Here is a 219-nt window from a genome sequence, read left to right on the forward strand (position 1 = left end):
AGTTTACATTTGTAGTGACTGAAAAATTGAAAATCGTTAAATAAACTAACACTTGGCAAGCAAGGTTTGTTGAACTTAAATATTAATTACCTGTAATATAATGCATAAGAAAAATCAGTCGTTTTTTAAAGATGCAGAATCCCATGTAGGTTTCCAGCACCATTTACGAGATTTGCGAATATTATCCATATTTTCTTGCGCTGTTTCACGCGCTAATCG

General features: G+C 32.4%; 1 protein-coding gene across 1 annotated transcript in view; it reads right to left on the reverse strand.

Moving 5' to 3' along the window:
• Positions 1–114: 114 nt before the first annotated feature.
• The window catches only part of LOC108577497 (DNA excision repair protein ERCC-6-like), a gene marked incomplete at its 5' end in the record, with an annotated part of 4,323 nt that continues 4,218 nt past the window's right edge, over positions 115–219 (reverse strand). Inside the window, one exon of the mRNA XM_017940656.1 lies at positions 115–218. Coding sequence (XP_017796145.1) covers positions 115–218 — 104 coding nt within the window. The remainder of the gene's footprint in view (position 219) is intronic.

The sequence above is a fragment of the Habropoda laboriosa genome, unplaced genomic scaffold (genome assembly GCF_001263275.1).
Source record: "Habropoda laboriosa isolate 0110345459 unplaced genomic scaffold, ASM126327v1 scaffold804, whole genome shotgun sequence".
NCBI classification, from domain to species: domain Eukaryota; kingdom Metazoa; phylum Arthropoda; class Insecta; order Hymenoptera; family Apidae; genus Habropoda; species Habropoda laboriosa.